Source organism: Quercus robur, chromosome 1 (genome assembly GCF_932294415.1).
Source record: "Quercus robur chromosome 1, dhQueRobu3.1, whole genome shotgun sequence".
Classification (NCBI taxonomy): domain Eukaryota; kingdom Viridiplantae; phylum Streptophyta; class Magnoliopsida; order Fagales; family Fagaceae; genus Quercus; species Quercus robur.
In genome coordinates, this window is record NC_065534.1 from 23,568,795 (window position 1) to 23,586,678 (window position 17,884).

Below are 17,884 nucleotides of genomic sequence, written 5' to 3' on the forward strand. Positions count from 1 at the left end.
CTTTGACATTTTTATTTTTATTTTACCCAAAAAAAAATAGAAAGAATAATAATGATATATTCGCGGGATAATACCGATGTAAAGATATCATATCATATATTATATAATAAAAATTAGGTTTAGAAGTCGTGGTTGTGTCAAGTGGCTTCACCAAATTGCATAAATTTTTTTTAGATTTTTTAAAAAAATAGATATAATTTTTTTAAGTCTTATCTTTTTCTCCTATAATATCTAAGATGATAAAAATATTAATTTGATTACAAAACAAATTCTAATCCTTTTATTATTAATTTATTTTTTACTATTTTTTTTTCTCTTCACACACAGTTAATTTTTTTTTTCTTTGGATTTCCTCTTGACATGCCACTTATTTTTAAAATTTAGATTCCAGCTTCACAATTCCACAAATTTATAGATAAAAACAACAAAATTTTTAATATACGTGCTAATGCTATCTCACCAGATTTTAAAGTTATAAAATTTAAAATAAAATAAAATAAAAAAACAAAAAAAAACCCAATGTGCATAATTAGGAAGAGTTAGACATGTGCATGAGTTGGAGAGTTATAACCTATATTTATTTGATTATTGAGATAAAACCAATCTTTGTTGTGATTTTTTACTCTTTATACACGGTTACTTTTCTTTTCTTTTCTTTTTTACGTGAATAGAAGGAGTTACGTACGCATTGGAATATAAATACACATCCAAGTCTACTTGGTAACTCCATAAAGTCATTTATTTATTTATTTATAATAAAAAAAACATAAATTTATTACCCGATTTTTTGTTTTTTTGTTTTTTTTTTGTTTTTTGATAACTCAATTATTTTTCCTATAGAAATAGACCAATTAGAGAGAAACATTCACGGCTAGGCCCCTCTGAAATTATCGAGTTAGGATTATGGGTGTCACTTACGTGAATTGAAAAAAATTTATGATTGTTATTATTTGAGATTATCTATTAGATAAAATTATTATGATTTTTTTTTTTTTTTGAGATTATCTATTAGATGAAAACTTTTGAATCCTAATTAAGTTAGGAATATTTCTAATATATATATAGAATCTTTTTAGTGTATTCTTATATATTCCTACCACGACTGCTTCTTATTCTTTTTACGACTTCTTCATTCTGTTTTTTTTTTTTTTAAATTTTGATAGAAAGTAGAATCACTACTTATTATTCTAATCAATAATCTACCCCATTATCAATAATTCTCATTCTCTCATAATTTCTATGTTGATTAGAAATCTAACTCTCTCTTTGTTTTGTTTTGTATTTTTCTTATTACTTAGGCAATTTGATATTTGTGAAATCTATAGTAGAATGCTTTATCAAACCTGCTATCCACACTATTGTAAGTATGTATTTCTCTTCTTCGTTTTTGTGTTTTTTTTTTTGTGTTTTTTTTTTTTTTTTTTTTTTTTTTTTTTTTAAAGATTTTGCTTATGAGTCATAAAGGTAATTTTAAATCCATTATATAAACCATTATAAATACTTACACTTTATCTATTTATTATTTAAGAATTATCAAATTTTGTATTCTCTCCTACAAGGGTTTGTATTTGTGTTATGTTTAATTTACATAGACTTTTCTATTAAGCTGTGCATTGCACGGGCTTATCTTCTTCTCCTATAATTTCTAAGTTGTTAACAATCATAATTTGATTACAAACCAAATTCTTCAACTTATTTAAAAATTACTTATTTTTCTTTGGTGATTTTTATATCAACTTCTTCACAACTTAAATTTATTGTTTTAAATAGAAACAACTTCTTATCAACTTTTTTTTTTTTTTTTTTAAGTTTACTGTGGTTGAAATTTTGTTTGTTTGATAAATATAGGAATGACTATAGATAATAGTTTTATTATACCATTATTCTTTTTGTTGACCTCTTCAGAGCTTGCCACATCATCATTATTTTTTTAAGACAAAATTATTGATCAGAAAAATTAACTTGCACGGAACTTTTTTTGAGAAATTTTGCACGGAAGTTTAAACATGTGTCTGGTGGGCAATATATATTTTACTATATCTACATTATCCATCTAAAAGTTCAGAGAGATTTCCTGTTGAGAAAGTAACTGTGGGGTTGGGTTTATCGGATTAGATCAAGCTCACAATACATCAGTTATTCATTTGACAATGAATTGCATGAATTTTTTTTTTATGTTTTTATTAATCTATATTATTATCTATATTCTAGATCATATCATATACTATATAATAAAAATTTAGCTTAGAAATCGTGGTTGCACCAAGTGGTTTCAACAAATTGAAGAAATTTTTTTAGATTTTTAGGGCAGAAATTCTTTTAGATTTTAATATTTTTCTTCTCCTATAATTTCTAAGTTGATAAAAATCTTAATTTGATTACAATCCAAATTCTTCATCTATTCCATCTAATCTTTATTTTTTATGTGTAGTGTATTATAATCCAAATTCTTCATCTAATCCATCTAATTCTTATTTTTTTAGTGTAGTGTATTATAAAAATTAAAAAAAATTAAAAAAGCGACTTTCTTATTGTTTAATTACTACACTACACGTATTTATTTGGTTTTTTTCTTTGAGAGGTAAATTTAGTTGGTTAGTTCTATACAACTACAACCTACAATTGTGTCTATCTAAATATTATCAACAAAGTCTAAAATAATAGGATAGAAAGAAAAACAAAATTCAAAGCGTAAAATATTAAAATGTGTAGTTGTGTGCATAGAAGTATAGCTAATCCCAAGAATTAAAAATAAATAAATAAATAAAAAACAATTTCATTGGGAGGATATACACACAGGAAGAATTGATGATAAATTTATTATCTACTTTTTTTTTTTCAAATATATTTTTATTTAATTTATTTTTCTGGATAAATATAAAAATTTTGGATTAAAAAAAAAGCTAATAATGTTAACAACTTGATTTTTACGGTAAAACAGAAAAAATATTTCTAATTACGTTAACAACTTGATTTTTATATCAACTTCTTATCAACTTTTTTTTTTGTTGAAGTTTACCATGGTTGAAATTTTGTTTGTTAGATAAATATAGGAATGATTATGGATAATAGTTTTATTATACCATGACTCTCATCTTCAGATTTTCAAGTCACTATAAATAATAAGGCCAGATTCATGATTTTTCTTATTAATATTTTGAACGTCCAAGTATATATCATCGCTTCAAAAAGTAAACTCCCATTTGTTTTTTTTTCAGGGAGTTTTCTTAAGGTTTTGAAACACTCAATCAAACAATACTATTGGTATTGAGTTTTTCTCAAAAAAAAATTCTTGAAGTTTATATTTACATGTTTAGTTTTGATAGGGTGAAATTTGGTGCCTCCTCCCTCACTTTCAAAGACAAAAAATCAATTCTTATGTAAGTGTATCTACTTTTATTTTTTAATGTTTAGTAATTTGGATTGTTCATAATTCTTAACTATTACATTGAGGGTATCACTTAAATATGCTTAGAATCTTTTTTAAAAATTATTGAATTCAAGGCTTTTCATTTAAATATGGGTTTTAATTATGCAAACTCCCCTTATAATTTTTTTAGGCATCTTTTTTTTATATTAGTTGCATAGTTATCTACCATATTCCATTCAATTAATTTTGGACTTATATATGATTTTTTTATTAATTAATAAAAGCTTAATCTTACACAATATTCATTCATTATATAACTTAAAGTAAAAGGTTACTTCGTTTAAAAAAGTAGAGTAAAAGATTACTTTATTTTTATTATCTATTTAATTTTAGTTAAAATAAAATTAATTTTTTCCATTAATTTACACATGATTCTTTATTAAACCGTGTATCGCACGAACATAATACCAGTGATAAATATTTTAAACTTGTTGGACAATATTATGTGGTCCTAGATTTTTTTTTTTTTTTTTTTTTTTTTTTTTTTTTTTTTTAAGTTTGGTTAATGTATGCCCTTAGGCACATATTATCTATTTTAAGAAACTTTTTATGGAAATTGAAAAAAATTGTCAAAAAAGTTAAGGGAAAACTACATTATTAGTCCTTAACCTTTACACAATATCTCAATTTAATCCTTAATGTTTCAAATGTGTCAATTTAGTCCCTAACTTTTTGGTATTGAGCTAAAATGGTCCCAACCGTTAAGTGATGGGTGGAAAATATTGACATGATATTATTTTTTTGTCACATAAATTGCCACATGTAATGCCACGTTAGCATAAAAAAAAATAAAACTAAAAAAAAAACAAAAAACAAAACAAACCGTGCATGTCCTTCATTTTTCTTTTGTTTTTCCTTTCAATTTCTTTTTCTTTTCTTTCTTGGGAAACAAACGTGATTAGAAACCCATAATTGAAAATTTCTACTTCATTTTCCAAATCAAACAAGGGAAAAGCAATATTAATGACAAAGCAAAAATTGTGAAACTAACAACAAACCCATTTAGGAAAGAAACTTCAAATACACAATATTTATGTTGATTACAGAAATTTAAAGGCCCTTCACAAAGTCCACTATTATTTTCATAGCTCACAGGCATAATTGTATTGATGCTGATAAAGTCTGACACTAGGCCTAACAACAAATTGTTTGTAAGACTAAAGAATTTTATGGACTATTTTGATCTTTGGATGGGGCTGGGATTAAAGAAGAAATATAAAATGATGCTAACAAGCACAACACTTTGACAGCGTGTAGGAAGAGCAAGGGTAAAAGATTTGATCATTAATTGAGATTAATTAAAGAAGAGGAAAATTTTGATTCCAATAAGCACGATAGTGTTTATGGCGAGCAAGAAGAACAAGGAAATTGGGCGAATAGCTTAAGCTTCAAAGTTTTGTTTTTCCCTGGTCTGGTTGCTAGGAAAATGCAAGAAAAACAAAGTTTAATTTTTTAATTCTGGGTTTATAATCCTATTTGCTTCCCAAGAAAGCAAAGCAAAAGAAAATGAAAGAAAAAAAATAAAATATAATAAAATAAATGAAGGACATGTGACACTAGTTTTTTAAAAGCTAATTATACTGACGTAACAATACATGTGGTAGTCTATGTGACAAAAATAATATTTTTTATTGACCATTAGCCATCTCAATATTTTTCATCCATCACTTAACAGTTGAGACTATTTTGACACAATTCCAAAATATTATGGACCAAATTGACACATTTGAAACGTTAGGGATCAAATTGAGATATAGTATAAAGGTTAAAGACTAATTATGTAGTTTACCCGAAAGTTAATCAATTTTTTGCTTTCTCAAAAAAAATTTCCTAAAATGGTTTACTAACTTATGCCCTAAAGTTATACGTTAGTAAAACCTTCTTTTTTTCTTTTTTTCTATGCTTAATGGGTGGAGTCAATAGAGCTTCTCTTCTTTCTTTCTTTTATCTCATGCTGTACTAGCTTTAATATATTTTAACTGAATGTGAATTTTGACAAATTCACAATTGGATTAAATTATATCCGTATATTCTCCATATTTGCAAAATTTTAAGGTAATTAAAGTTCAACAACTATATAATCAATCATTTGTTTAAATTGACATGCATATTATGAACATATAGATCATGTAATCCAACTGTTAGATTTTCAAAATATGAATTCAATAACAAGTTATTGGATGGTGGGATGGTGTAATGTTACTTAGAGTTACATCATGTGTAACTTAAATCCAACCCATAATTTAAACAAATTATTAATGACATAGTTATTGATTCTTGATTACCTTGAAATTTTGGAAACATGGAGAATATATGAAGTTAATGTAATTCAACGATGGATTTATCAATATTCACATCCAATTAAAAAATATTGAGTGGTATAACACAATTTAAAGTTAAACCTAGTGCAACTTGAACCTAACTATATGTATATATCACACATACATATTATCACTAGAATTTTTCTTCTCCTATTCACAAATGGCAATTCTATTGCCTTTTCCAACTTTGTAAGAGCATTAGTATTAGTTGTTTTTAAAACAATCTATTTTAACATACAAAAAATTTATTTTATCTATTTTAACAAAACATTTAGCAATACACTCTGTGAGGCTTTGGATACACATTTGTGTTTAAAGTTTGCGTTTTTTTTTTTTTTTTTCCCCAAGTGCGTGAACAGTAACATCTCATGGGTTCACTGTGCATGAGACAAAATGCACTATTCATGCACTGTTCATGCACTATTCACAGGTCCCATGGCATTATTCACACATTAAAAAATTATTTTGCTACAATGTTTTCAGTTTTCAATTTCAGCAAAAATAAGTTGTATCCAAAACGGACCCTCTATATCTTATCTTTTACTTTTAACACATCACCATTAAACTAACCTAAAATAAAATCAACCTTTTTATTAAAAAAATTAAAAAAAAATACAAAAAAACTCAACCACAAAATCATAGACATGACATGCGAGAGGAGAGAAGAAAATGAAAAGAAAGAATTAAAAATAATAATAATAGCATGTAGTACCATACACTAGGACATATGATGGAGCCCACTTTTGCTCTATGGTGCATTGAAGTGCTAAAATTTAGAATTTAGCATCAGTTGTTCAAACAAAATGCTATTTTGACACATCAAAAAATTATTTTATCTATTTTAACACACTATTTTACAATATATCTTACATCATATCTTCTATTATTTTACTACTTTATGTAAATATTTTTTATATATTATTTTTTTATTCATTCTCTGTTAATAGAAGAGAGAGAAAATAATAAAATAATACATAAATTTTTAGCACATTAGTCTTGTAGTTCTAAAAGTAGAACATCACTATAGCATGTGTCAAAGTTTTTTGGCATTTGGCATGTGTCAAATCTAATTTTATTCCCTCCAATTCTTCCCAATTTAAGAAAGAATTTAAATTTGAGGTTCTAAGAGAATAAAGAGGAAGGAATGTTTCGTGTTACTTATTCCATTTTCTCTCAATTTATATTCATTTCTTTTCTCTCAAACAAATTGTCTAGAAAAAGTAACTAACATTTACATAAATAAATAATAAATCATTTTTTAAACTTATAATATAAGTAACTCATTAAAAAAATATTTGGCATTTACGCAAAACTGAGGTCTGAACAGGTGGTCTGTCGTCCAAGGGGATGTTTTAGGAAGTTCTGCTAGCACAGATAAGCATTGCAAAAATAGAAGTACAAAGGGGAGTCCTAAAATATTTAAGGAGAAAGCTATAACCACCGCATTGAATGCTCTACAGTTAACTTTCTGGCTGCATTAATGTGAAGAAGACCCTTGAACAGTGTTGCATTGGCTACCCCAATGCACAGAGGGACTAAGAGGGTGTCCAATAGGATAAGCACTCAAGTGGTGGCTTGGATGATCAACAAGTGAAGGGCCAAGATTGCCTTAGGAGAACTATATAATAGAAAAGACCCTCCATGGAGAAGAAATCGAGAAATCAAGAGAGAAACACTGTAGCAATCAGGAACCAACTTTGAAATCAAACTTGTGAGAATCATATAAGAACAAATCTCCTCAGACTGTACCGAAGACGATTTAGTTTAAATCAATCTATCTTTTTGTTCTTGTCATCTAAATCCACTTTATTTGTAATCCAACTTATTTTAACGCAGTTTTCCAACCCACTCTCTACAAATTCATTGTTTTGAGCTTTTTGGGCCTAGGTCCATCCATCATCTGGGCTAGGCACCCAAATCCGGTCCTTACAAATAGCATGTAACACATACATACGTATATATACATTTAAAATTAAACACAATTTTTATCCTAAAAATATAACTAATTAGTCAAAATATATATTTTTTAAAGTTAACGTAATTAGTCACATATTAAAATTTTTACCTAAATTTAATACTACTTATGATCATTTTTTTTTTCTAATTTTTAAAAAGATAGAATATGTGGTGATCTTTGTTATGTGGTGATTTTTATTGAGTATATGTGATTGTTTATTTATTTATTTAATTTTATAGTTCATTAATATTAGATTCTTAGTATTTTGCACTCATTAACTCACTTGACACAAAGATTAAATAATTTAAGTGGATAATTATGGTGTGGTCCCCATATAAATTTAAACACATGGCACAAAATTGGATTCTAATTTCAAATTTTAATTGAACTTTTTCTAAGTTTTACCTATTAATATATATATATATATATATAGATATGCTTGCAAAATTTCAAAATGATATGAGATCAACAATTATGTCATTGTTCAAATATTTAAATTTTAAGTTTTTATATTTATAATTGTGCATAAAATATGAGTTTATAGATCGAATAGTAAATAATATCTGATTGACATAAAACTTGTTATGCGTGTTACAAACATAGAGAACAAATAATTTAATAGTGAAAAGTTTGTTATATTAATCCAATAAAAAGTTATTAGGCAGTGTAATATTACTTAAAGTTACACTAGGTATAACTTAAAACTCAATTCATATACATGTAACTATTCTTTGGATTTAATTTTTTTTATATATTAATTAGCCTAGCCCTTTTTAAAAATTTTATGGTTCACCTCTTGGCCTCAAATTTTATTGAACCAATCCTATTTAAAAGTTATCAAATATTAATTAATTGAAAAAATGGTAGATGATAACTGAAAAGTAAACCTCTTTAATAGAGAAAAACACACTATGTATTGAATATATGAAACCTCATTCTCACATTAATGTGGATCCCACATTTGTGGGGGTTCACCCTTATGTGAGAAGGAGGATTCATGCACCCAATGATATATCAATATGAGGTTCATTTTCATGTGGAAGGGAGGACTCATGCACTTGATGCATGATATATGTGGATCTAGAGTCCACCACTCATTTGAGAGGGAGGATTCATGCATCCAATGTTATATCAATATGGGGTTCACTCTTATGTGAGATGGCAGACTCATGCACCTAATGAATGATGTACCTCCTCCTTTTTATTTTATTTTAATTTTTGATAGAGTTTCAATATATGACATCAGTTTCTGATGATTGTATTCTTTATTATCAGACCAAGACAGCAATCGGTTTTTGGTGTAAGTGAAAATCAAACTCCAGATCTCTTATTCAATCATAAAAGACTTTACCAATTGACTTAACTCTAATCCACACCTCCTCCTTTAATAGAAGCTTTCTCAATTTTTCAGAAACAAATGATTAGTAAAGGCAAAATAAGATATTTTGGGGTTCAATTCCCATCTACACCAAAAAAATGATTTGTATCTTAGTCTAATAATAAAGAGTCATCATCAGAAATAAATGTCATAGGTTGAAACTTTCTTTAAAAAAAAAAAAAAAAAAGAGTAAAGACAAAATAATAATAATAATAATCTAGCCCAAAGATCTCTTTGCCCTCCACACGGAAAAATTATAAGATCCACATGGTGGATAAGTGATGCGGTCCACCATTTCACTAAAAAACTTCCACTTATTTAAAATTGTTAGTTATAAATTTTTTTTAAACAGAAATTAATTACTGACTCAGCAATTTTAAATAAGTGGAAGTTTTTTAGTGGAATGATGGACAAATGACGAGGTACACCAAAGTATTCTATAATTTCTCCTCCACACAAATGTATATCTTTCCTAAGATTTCTTTCTTCGCCCTCCACGTGAATATATATCTTTCCCAAGATTTCTTGGACCCCACATAAATGTATAACTATTGGCCCCCAAGTGAATGTATCTCTAGCCCAAAAAAAAAAAAAAAACAAAAGGCGTAAATGCTCTTTTCGTCCCTATATTTTGAGATCATTTCTATTTTGGTCCCTATATTTCTATTTTACCACTTTTAGTCCCTAAACTAATTAACGAGTGACATTTAAGTCCTTACCGTTAGCCAACTAACAGAAAAAGCTGACGTGGTTAACAAAACACCTTATTAGCTGATGTGACGCTGACGTGGTGATTAAAATATTATTAAAAAAAATATTATTTAGCATTTTTATATGCCATGTCAGCATTTAATTTTTTTTAAAAAGTTATGTTAGACAATTTAAACCAAAAAACAAAATAAATTAAAAAAACAAAATTAAACTCAATCCCAAGACCCAGAAAAATTAAACTCAATCCTAGGACTTCTCAAACCCAGAAAAACTAAACTCAGATCAACCACTCCACAAATCTCAATCCCAAGACCCACGGTGAGCTGCTACCCACGGTGCCACGAACCCAGGTCCACCCACAACACCACGACCCCACGCTGATGTCCATCGTGACAACCCAAAATCTCCAATCGATCACCACCAAAACCCAAATCGCAACCTACACGTCATGCTCCTCAAAACCCAGGCCCAAATCAGTCATGCTCCTCCTCCACAAATCAGAACCCAAACCCATAGATTGGCTTCACCGACAACAGATCGAAGATGTTGGAGGTGGGTATGGCTTCAGAGAGTGGGGTGGAGCTGCGTCGGAGTGGCGTCGGAGTGTGGGTGGACGTTGGACCTTCGACGGAGTGTGGGGTGGAGCAACTTCGATTTGTCATCGGTGCGTGGGGGTGGAGCTTAAGGGTTTCATAGCGGTTGCTTTCTCTTGGAATTGGAATTGGAGGGCTTGTGAGGCTGAGGGTTGTGAGTTTTGGGGTAAGCGAGAGTGTAGGGAGAGAATAAGCTCATTGAAGAAATGGAAGCAGCAACAGCAGCCATTTTTAGTTTTGACTCAAATGAAATGAAAGAAGTGGCAAAGAAAAGTATTGTGAGTTTTTTAACCCAAACCCAGATTTGCTCCAAACCCAGAAACAACGCCATTGGATCTGCTCCAAACCCAGACCTGCTCTTGATAAGAACATAAAAAAGGAAAGGAAAGAAAAAAAAAAAAAAAAAAAAAAAAAAAAAACCATTCAGATCTGGGTTGGTGTTTGTGTACAATTGATTTTTGTGGAAGAATTTGTGTACAAATTTTGGAATATTTTGGGTTTCTATTTTTTTGTTCTTAGGATTGAATATTCTGGGTTTGTTGTTCTTGTGTGTTCATGATCAAGATGAATTTGGAATAGGAATTTGATAATTTGAATGTGAAATTTATGAGTTTATGGGTTTCTAATCTTATTGTTCTTGTTCAAGGATCTGAGATCTCCATTCATATGATTTTTTGTTTATTGTTCTTGTTCAAGGATTTGAGATCTCCATTCATATGATTTTTGTTTTTAATTCTGTTTGTAATTTTTTTTATTTAGTTAAAATTAAAATTTTTTTTTTTAATTTAGATGCTGATGTGTCCTTTTTTAATGTCAAAATAGATTTTTTTTAATTATTATTTTGTTTATTGTTCTTGTTCAAGGATTTGAGATCTCCATTCATATGATTTTTTGTTTTTAATTCTGTTTGTAATTTTTTTTTATTTAGTTAAAATTAATTTTTTTTTTTAATTTAGATGCTGATGTGTCCTTTTTTAATGTCAAAATAGATTTTTTTTTAATTATTATTTTAATGTGCCGTTAGCCATGTCAGCTTTTTCTGTTAGTTGGCTGACAGTAAGGACTTAAATATCACGCGTTAATTGGTTTAGGGACTAAAAGTGGTAAAATAAAAATGTAGGGACCAAAATAGAAATGACCTCAAAATGTAGGGACAAAAAGAGCATTTATGCCAAAAAAAAAAAAAAAAACACTCTTGGGCTAATATGTCATTGGCGATATTTTAATCACTAAATGCGTGGAAAGTAGCAGTTAAGAACTATGTTATGTACACAAATATTTTTTCAAATTATTAAAATGATAATTATAAGCGGTGGAAAATCGCTTTTACATGGACCCATAGCTAATATCATATTTATTTTTCGCTACCTATAAAATGTTATTTTTCCACAAATGATTAAACTGACAATTATGAACGGTGGAAAATCACTTATACATTGACCCATCGTTAATATCAATTTATAGCATTCGCTATTAGAACTCACAATAAATTATAAAAATTTATAGAACAAATTGCATCACTGAACTTATTCAATTAAGCAATCATCTAATTTTAAATTCACGGATCTCCCTCTCCCAAAAAAAAATAAATAAAACACTTTAATAATAGAATGTTCAAATTAAAAAATATATATAACAGTTTGACTGTAGACTTCCCTCGTTTATTCCGTCCATTAATTAATTGTAGAATATAGAGAGTCAGCTTTTTCTTTTTTGTGGGTTGCATGCAGCATGCGTGCTTGCGTAGGAATGCCGTGAATTTGGCTTTCTATATCTTAGTAGATTTTCTTTTCTTTCTTTCTTTTTTTTTCTTTTTTAAATGTTATTTTTCAAATAGTTGACACGTCGTGCGTACTTCATAAACCAATATATAGCGATAGAGAACACGGTCAATAGAATTAAATTTAAGCCTCAATTCCATTTATTTCATTAACAAATGTTCTCTCTACTAGACATTTTCGCTAAACATCATAGCTCCCAAACCCTTCAATCTGCTTACTATTGTTGGCCTCTATCCTCATTATTATTTCTCTTTCAACCATAGAAACCTTGCCCTTTCAACACAGAGAGCAAAGATGATGAGTCCTGAGACTGCTGGACCTATCACTAAGTATTATTATGGATTGCCATCGGAGCGCAAGCCATTGCTTCGGCAGTCATGGGATAACAAGGTATACCGAGTGGCAAGGAAGATTAAGAAAGTAGGACAAGATGATCCAAGGAGAATAGTCCATGGACTAAAAGTAGGTCTGGCTCTCACATTGGCTTCCTTATTGTTGTTCTACATCAAACCATTCGATCTTCTTGACGAAGACCAAAATGGAATATGGGCTATCATGACAATTGTTCTTATCTTTGAGTTTTCTGTTGGTAATTAAGCTTGCAACCTGTTTATAGTATAACAGCTAGCTACAGAATTGGAGCTCAACGTTTTTGTTTTGTTTTGTTTTCATCTTCTATAGGAGCAACTCTGGGAAAAGGCTTAAACAGGATGGTGGCAACGTCGTCAGCTGCTGCTTTAGGTGTTGGAATTCATAAAATAGCAATTCGCTCTTCAGGTGCAGGGAGGGCCACGGTGATTGGATTCTTCGTCTTTACAATGGGTAACATTTTACAAACATACAGATTCTGATATTTTAGTGTTAAAAGTTCGAACTTTTCAAACTCATTTCATTAGTTGAGAGGTGTGATATGCAGGTGCAATTTGTACATTTATGAGATTCGTTCCCGCGTTCAAGCCGTATGATTACGGGCTAATGATATTCATATTGACCTTCTCCATGGTATCTGTAGCGGGTTACCAACCAGAAAATTGGGGAAAAAACGTCCAAGACAGGATAGTAACAATCATCATTGGTAGCGTTATCGCTATTGTTGTATGCATCTTTATATGCCCTGTTTGGAATGGAGAGGATTTGCAAAATTTGATTGCTAAGAACATAGAAAAGCTTGGGAATTTCTTAGAAGGTATACTTCTAAAATAATATTGCCATTATACTATTTCATATACAGTAATATATATTCCTAGAATCCTAGTAAAATAAATATGTCTATTCATGCCCCATATTCCTTTTCATTCTCTTTTCTTTTCTTCTTTTTTATTTCAATTTCTCAGTGACTTTCTTTTTAATATTTATTTTAAATTTGAGAATCAGTATTGACCAATACAAACTTACAGGATTTAAGGATGAATACTTTCATAAGGGCGAATACTTTCCAAAATCAGAGGATGGGCAGCCATTGGATAATAAACCATTTCTTAAAGGATATAAAAGCGTCCTTACTTCAAAAAGCAGTGAAGAAACTATGGTGGGTATAAAATTGGTCACCCAAACCCTCGTCTGTGCCCCAAAAATAAAAAATTATTTGAATTCCATTTTTTTTAAACTTTTATATATATATATATATATATATATATATTTAATTCTATATATTTTTTTAAACTTTCAGGCTAATCTAGCTAGATGGGAATGGCAATATCGTTTTGGGTTCAAGCATCCCTGGAAACAATATGTTAAAGTTGGAGCTTTAACACGGGAATGTGCCTACAAAATTGAAGCTCTTAATAGCTACTTTAACTTTGAATTCCAAGTAAATCATTACTAAAATTCTAAATAGATAATTTATTTCCACAGGTCATCAAATATAGAACTTTTTTTTTTTTTTTTTTTTTTTTTGAAGTTGACCAAAATTTGTATACTGATCATGCATATATATTTAATTTTTTTTCTTTCTTTTGGGTTTTTGTCACCAATGTCTTTTACACTAATAATATTAATAACATATACATCCCTTAATTATAAAAATTATTAGTTATTTTACAATATAGTGATGCGGTACTCATTCCTCACATAAATCGTACTATAAATTTAATCGGTGGAACTTACTATCATATGAAAAAAAAAAAAAAAAAAAAAAAAAAAAAAAAAAAAAAAAAAAAAAAAAGTACCACCAAGAATAGATCTACCTTTAGACCACGCAAAGTTTTATTAAATTTTATATGCTAGTTCGTAAAATTAAAAATTTTAGAGTGTTTAGCTTCCAAATATATATATATATATATATAAATTGCGCTCCCACAAAAAAATAATAAAAATAAAAAATAGTCTATTAAGTAATTTTTTTATATATAAAAATAGCTTTTAAAAATTGTAGTATTTCATAATAAAATAACAATATTACAACTAGAATGTATAAATCCATTACTTTTGTAAAAATAATATTCTAATACAATTAAAAAATAACAAAATAACAAATATATTATACAAGTTTCTACAAAAGCCCACTCAAGTTCATTACTTTTGTCAAAATGATACATGAAAATTCTTTAGTAATTCTAATACAATTATATTTAAGGCAAATGGCTAAAGAAAATTTATTGTTAAATCCAAAAGAAAGTAAGTATTCAGTACGAGTAATAAATGTTTACATAATGAATTTTATGTTTTGTCAACCCAACTCTAACAATACACACTTTTTTGGAATATGTGTTTAATATGATTAGTTTTAATAATGTTTTCGAGTAAAAAAAAAAAAAATTTATTTGTGTGTTCTAATTAACTCAATTGGTGAAGTTTTTGATAGTTAAATAAAAGATATGAAGTTCAATCTCCGCCAACACCAAAAACCGATTACTATCTTAGTCTGATGATAAAAAAACTATTTTTAAGAGCGGTCCCTATAAGTTAAAACTCTAAAAAAAAATAAAAAAAAAAAAAAATAAAATAAAAAAATAAAAAAATTCTTCAATTTATTCTTATTTTATAGCTTTTAATATTAAAAAAAATTGGGATAGGAAAAAGTGCAAAATCACGTGAGATGTCAGTTGAAAAGAAAATCGAATATTTTTTAAGAGATTGATTAGAATGGTTGTTTACCAAATGATTTTTAATTGGCATATTACTTTGTTAATTATGGGTCAAAGCTTTTTTTATATATTCTAAGCATCTAGCGTATTCAACAAGTTTATTAATATTATGTGTGGTAGCTAAACATATTTTTTAAAAATAAAATTTCAAAAGTTTATAACGTTGAAAGTTTCAAATAAGTAAAAAATTATCTCATAACATGATAAAAATATATTACACATGCCATACAATTGACCTAAATTCACTTTTTTTCTATAAAATCCATATTTCAATTACCTTATAATATACTCATCACACGCACTCTGCATGTGTGATAAGATTCTTTGAAATTGAGTAAACTGATGGGTTTAGCGTGTGCTAATTTTTAAGAAATAATGTATCAAACATGCATAAGATATATATTTAAATAAAGAGAGTGTGCTAATTTTTATGAAAAAGATTTATCTGGTAGTCTTTTTTTGTTTTTGAATTTTGTTGAATTACAATTTTAACCCCCTTTTTTTTTTAAATAAGGATCATCTAATTAGATTAGGGGTACTTTAGACATTTTTTGAAGTCATAACTAACTTTTTAAATCCTTTAATACATAGAGAAGAGATAACTTATTCAATTTTATATGAAATTTTTACATAACCATGATTTTTGGTAATAAAAATCTAACAATAAATTAAAATTTTACCTATAATTTTAGTTTAGTTATTTCTCACAAAATATGAAGAAATTTACTCTTATTTTCAAGCAAAGAATAAATACATACATAACTACATGGAGGGTGTGTGCGTATATGGTGATTTGAGTTTTGTACAATTTCATTTTGTTCCTAGAGGTTACCCTCTAAAGGAAAGATTCTTGGCTTCGTCCTTAAGTACCACATTGTTATACTCGTGAAATATTGAATGATTACCCTTTAACTTTAACTATATCATAAAGTGACTTCACTAACCTATTTTTTGCCGTCCTCACAGGCCTATGAGTTCAGAAGCAAAATTCAAGAGCAATGCAAACAAATTTGCTCAGAAACTGGAAAAGCTCTTAAGGAATTAGCATCAGCAGTTAAAACTATGACCAAACCAACATCGGTCAATATCCACATAGAAAAATCAAAAGTCGCTTCTCGAAAGCTAAAACTTTTACTTGATATAATCCTTTTGGAAGATTATAATCTGCGAGAGATTATACCACCTGCGGCAGTTGCTTTAATCCTAATTGATGTTGTACCATGCATCGAGAAGATTGCCAATGCAGTTCATGAACTAGCCTACCTTGCACATTTCAAGACACCAGACTCTATTCTATCACCGTAGTGATATAAACATATTTTCTCCATGGTGAAATTGCTGAGACTTTTCGATGGGAGTTAATAGATTTTTCTGCTTAGTTCTAGTCGACCACAAGAGTACTAGAAGGCTCAACTTTGAGTTATTTCTTTTTAAGAACGAATAATGATTATCACACACTAACTATTGCATATCCACAATACATACACTGCTACTTAGGCTGAAATCTTGTTATGGACATACGATTTCACTAGGAATGTGTTCGATAAAGATTGTGACAGGATGTAACCAATTTTTTAACCTCAAGATAGTGAATAAGCTCTGTACGATGTATATAAGGAGATGCCGCTTGTAAGCCTTAGAAGTTAGATAAAAGAAATGTAAAGGAGATGATAGCAAGAAATGTAAAGGAGATGATAGCATTTATAATATATTATAAAAGTTGGATCCCCAAAGTGAAGGATGTACACAACGATGACACATGTTTATTTAAACAAATTATCATGTCATGTCATCTCTTCTTAAAACTAAAAGACTCATAAAGAGATTTTATAAAAAATGACTATTTATGTACTACTAAATCATTTCAATTTCTTTTCTAAAAAAAAAATCAGTTTTCTCTAAATTCTTTCATTTTATTTTCTTCTCTCTCTCTCTCTCTCTCTCTCTCTCTCTCTCTCTCTCTCTCTCTCTCTCTCTCTCTATATATATATATATATATATATATATATTATAAAAGTTAGAACCAAAACTGGTTGACGTATATAATCATTTTGAACAAAATTTATGACTTCATTTTCTACAATAAACTAATTTATGCCATTTCAAATTTCACTTATTTTTTTACTAAATTATTTTTGTAAGGTTGAATTTATTCAATCAAGTATTGTCTTTATTCCGTACCAAATTTGTTTGTATTTTAGCAATTAGATACCCTGTATTTAAGTGGGAATAATGTAAGGGATATGTGTAAGAAAGTGTGAAGAAACTCAAGTTGTGTGTACTCAAGAGGAGTCTCACGATTGGATCTCGCGACTGACTCATGACTGGCAAGTTGCCAAAGTGGCACACGTGTGAAGTATGTAGGGAACTGAAGGATCATGACAGCTGGAGCACTACAAGACAAAATGTACAATCTGGCCAGACAATTAGCTCGCGACTCAAACTCACAACTCGTTCCAATCACAAGATTGAGTCGCCAGAATACCCTGTTTGGATGAAAACTGACTTTTCGCACTCCTTACATACACTACTATAAATACCCTTATACCCATGAAATGTAGAGAGTTTCCAGAGAGAATTTTGAGAGAGAAACCCTAGAGAAAAACAAGATTGACTCATCCACAATC

At 28.7% G+C, this 17,884-nt stretch overlaps 1 protein-coding gene across 2 annotated transcripts; it reads left to right on the forward strand.

Annotated features, from left to right (window-relative positions):
• Window positions 1–12,270: 12,270 nt before the first annotated feature.
• Window positions 12,271–16,990, forward strand: LOC126726142 (aluminum-activated malate transporter 8-like). 2 transcript variants are annotated; one of them, XM_050431271.1, is made up of 6 exons: window positions 12,271–12,760; window positions 12,853–12,993; window positions 13,088–13,357; window positions 13,569–13,699; window positions 13,841–13,981; window positions 16,224–16,990. In XM_050431271.1, exons 1-6 carry the CDS (start codon window positions 12,466–12,468, stop codon window positions 16,560–16,562), a joined length of 1,317 nt encoding a protein of 438 aa, XP_050287228.1. In that variant the 5' UTR covers window positions 12,271–12,465; the 3' UTR covers window positions 16,563–16,990. The 2 variants fall into 2 exon arrangements, with proteins under 2 accessions (XP_050287228.1, XP_050287235.1); XM_050431278.1 differs by lacking the exon at window positions 13,841–13,981.
• Window positions 16,991–17,884: the final 894 nt, after the last annotated feature.

Bases quoted from the DNA above. Each gene is read 5' to 3' on its own strand.
- LOC126726142 (XM_050431271.1), top strand. From the start codon at position 12,466: ATGATGAGTCCTGAGACTGCTGGACCTATCACTAAGTATTATTATGGA. The intron at 12,994-13,087 runs GTAACATTTTAC...TGTGATATGCAG, and splicing joins ATTCTTCGTCTTTACAATGG to GTGCAATTTGTACATTTATG. The intron at 13,700-13,840 runs GTGGGTATAAAA...TTAAACTTTCAG, and splicing joins AAAGCAGTGAAGAAACTATG to GCTAATCTAGCTAGATGGGA.